Source organism: Echinococcus granulosus (genome assembly GCF_000524195.1).
Source record: "Echinococcus granulosus chromosome Unknown EG_S00257, whole genome shotgun sequence".
Classification (NCBI taxonomy): Eukaryota; Metazoa; Platyhelminthes; class Cestoda; order Cyclophyllidea; family Taeniidae; genus Echinococcus; species Echinococcus granulosus.
In genome coordinates this window covers 3,328-6,580 of record NW_020170637.1, presented here as the reverse complement: position 1 = coordinate 6,580, position 3,253 = coordinate 3,328, and the positions used below count along the sequence as shown (strand labels likewise).

The 3,253-nt window shown below is 41.4% G+C and overlaps 1 protein-coding gene across 1 annotated transcript; it reads left to right on the top strand. All coding sequences in view use genetic code 11, as the record gives it.

The window, feature by feature from the left end:
• Positions 1–231: 231 nt before the first annotated feature.
• EGR_10713 (hypothetical protein) lies at positions 232–1,113 on the top strand (the record flags this gene model as incomplete). The annotated part of the gene is made up of 2 exons (XM_024499962.1): positions 232–335; positions 891–1,113. 2 exons carry the CDS (start codon positions 232–234, stop codon positions 1,111–1,113), a joined length of 327 nt encoding a protein of 108 aa, XP_024345622.1.
• Positions 1,114–3,253: the final 2,140 nt, after the last annotated feature.

Sequence of the window (3,253 nt, the reverse complement as noted above, 5' to 3'; positions counted from 1 at the left end):
CGGTGATTTTCGAACAAGAGTTACCATTTCCCAATAGTAGTACCCTCCTCGTTCTTTCGTATTGACAAAGGGTTTGAATGTCTGCAACCATTCCTCAAGTGTGGCGGAGGGACAGCTAATTGTTTGAGGACCGTTGGCTTCAGAGTGTCTGATGGTATTAGTGTAACTAGAGCATCTTCTGAGGTATTAAGTGGCTTCCCCAGTGTAAAAGAGCGTTCATTCTTTATCAACATGTACGGCGCTTGGGAGTGTGGCGGCGCTACTCGGGAAAGTACCCCGGAGCGAATGATCCGAGAAGACTGTGTCTATCAACGAACATTGCTGCAAGATTGCAAGTCAACTCAACGCATTTTGAATCACAACTTAGCGCTGAAATTTTGTCATGAAGCGAAAGTCCATGGCGTTTTATAATTTTCAAATAATAATCTTTGCTTTGAATAATGTATCGTACATGCCTAGCACGTGGTTTTAACATCTTCGTTTGGCTTGGGTTAAATACGCAAATAGTTAATTGGGCTATCATGTTGGAAAGTGGTACCCACTTCGCATTTTCCTGTGGATCTGTTTATCAAGAGCACACACCAAAGTTCGTTTTTAAAAATTGCCTTGTTATCTGGTAGATGTGTTCTTGAAGGGAAGAAAAAGAAGGAATTTTAAATATTTTTCTATGAAACAAGACAGGTAGTCTTTTCACCTGCACACTTAAAATAAAGGGGCTAATAAAATTTAAGTAATATGCGGTCCGGGAAATATCCTAACAATTAGTCACTGATAAGGTCATTAAAACACGCTCTACAGAGCAGCAGCCATTTGTTAATAAAAACATAAAAATTAACCTGGTCTGCGAATTGTGCACTTCAGACTCACGTAAGTGCTCCAACCTTCCACAGGTATTTCACGAATCGCACCGTTGCGAAGAAGGGGAAACTGACTCAACACAAACCAGAAATAGCACTACGAAAACGCATTTATGCCCCCACCATCTCCAAAGTCGTCTTTGAAAGTGGATGTGTTGTCTACCAAGGCTCCGATAAGTTCCACGCCAACGCCGAAGTTATTCATTCCCTTCTCTTTCTTTCCGATTTCTGCTCCAGCAACTGTATAACTCTTTGAAGTCATCCTTTACTTTACAGTTCTAAATACCTTTGCATTCTAGTGTTCCTCTTCCTTTTGTACGATTTGCCTAGCCCAGCTTCATCATCACTTTCCCCACTTCAGTACACACGCGACAAATCTAGATGTCAGAATGACTTAACAACAGCCATAGTGCTTCACGAAGTCAAAGGAAGATGAAAGAGAAAACTAACATTACTACTGGTAGGTTATATATCGCTTGCGTTACCTGTGCTTCGTGATTAATTCAAACACAGGTCATCTAGGCTAACAAAATTTCTTAAGCGAGTAAAATAAGACGTAGCAAAAGGGAGTGACTACCGTCATGCATCCAAAATCATCGCGGAAGCCTTTCATCGCAACTAGCTCTGCCTTTTGTATGATTTTAATCGTCCCAAAGGTAAATGATCTCATTATACACCATTTCCAAGGACTGTTTCGGTTTGATATTTTCGATTTCGTGGAGCTTAATATCAGCATGGTATGGAACAAAGTAGATTTAAGCAGATCTACTCCCCTGAAATGGGCGATTCCATGAGTTAGGTAGCTATTTTTCCCTGTGGGAACATCACTTGATACCACACCAACTCAAAGCTACTCTTTCCATGCCTCTCATTAGCTATTCGCTTATTGTATACAAGTGTCTGGGTAGTATTTGACTTCGCACTCTCATCCACCTACCCTTTAAAAGCAATTGTGGGTGGTAGATATGGAGATGTTCCTTCGTGCGGACATGATTTATTGGGTGAGCAGTGATAGAAGAGAGTGGCAAATGTCAGCTTGAAATGTAGTACTACCTAAGGAGGAGAAAGGATATGTGGAATCGAAGGTGACAGTAATGAAGTTAGGTTTTTAAGATTTATGTACTAGTGTTGCTGAGGGAGGCTACATGCCTAATGGCTAAACCAACAGCACGGCTGGGAGCTGTTCAGTCGTCTTCATTACGCTGCTCAGCATTGGTTTTATGGTGAAAAAGGTGTTGAGGAACCTCCGCATAGCTATTGGTAGTTAACGATTGGGCTGACTTTTCTCTGAGTGGTTAATAAGTATTTGGTTAATAATCACCGGCAGCCAATCAGAGCACTAGAGAATGAGCAAATATTTTGATCACATAATTGTACACACAAAAATACCTGTTGACTACATTGAAAAGTACTCTTTTGCCCTAGTTTCATTTCTTGGTTGGACTGATTGGCAGCCCATTAATTCCGTTGCCAATGGCAAACATCACTGCCGATACATAACAGGGTATTCAGCCAGATGGAAGGGAGATAGAATCACTTTATTTTTCCCCAAAGTATATAACCCTTCAGATGTGACTAATGTAATTGAGCATTTGCATGTTCATGCGCTCTCCTCCGCAACGTAATATGCTCACACGGTAGTAAGATTTAGCATCCGCCATGGAGGGCAAAGTCTTGATTACTGTCCCATCAGCATGTGGGCATTCGTTCCCTATCTGCGTCTTCTCTCTACCCCTGTAAACTTAAGGCTATTTGCCTGAAATCAGGGTGAAGGATCATTCAACTGCCAAGAATCTCCCCGAATCCGCTATAATCAATGCACAAAAGTAAGCCATCATTTAATATTTTTAGGCGACAAATCGTATGGACAAAGCTGCACTTCCTCCAACACTTATTTTGCCTTTATTCCACGGAAAACTACTCGCTTCCAGAACACCACCTCCACAGTGGCAGTAAACAACCCCAAAATATTTTGGGACTTTTCCTCAACTACACAAAGTTGTCAATCAAAGGGTTGGGCTTTTTTCCTTTCACGCGAATTCGCCTAACCCCTCCTTCATTTGCTTCTTCACTACTTGGGATGTGCAAATGTACGGCTGCTATATATGCGGCTATAAATTCGCGTCAGGAGAACACCTTTAGTATTAACCACAGAATGACAACAAATGAAGCCACCTTTCCGCCAAATAGAGCATATCGTCGTGCCCTGGAAATGCGGCCCTCTGATCGGTTCGGCTTTTATTTGTTCGATCAGTTAAGAACTAATTTGCAACATTCTCCTCATTAACTCTCAATTTTGTCAATATTCATGCATTAACAACTTTTAAAGAAGCCTTCAGGAGAGGATCTCCGACTGCCATAACGACGAAACTTTCGATAATTTTGCAATTTATTGG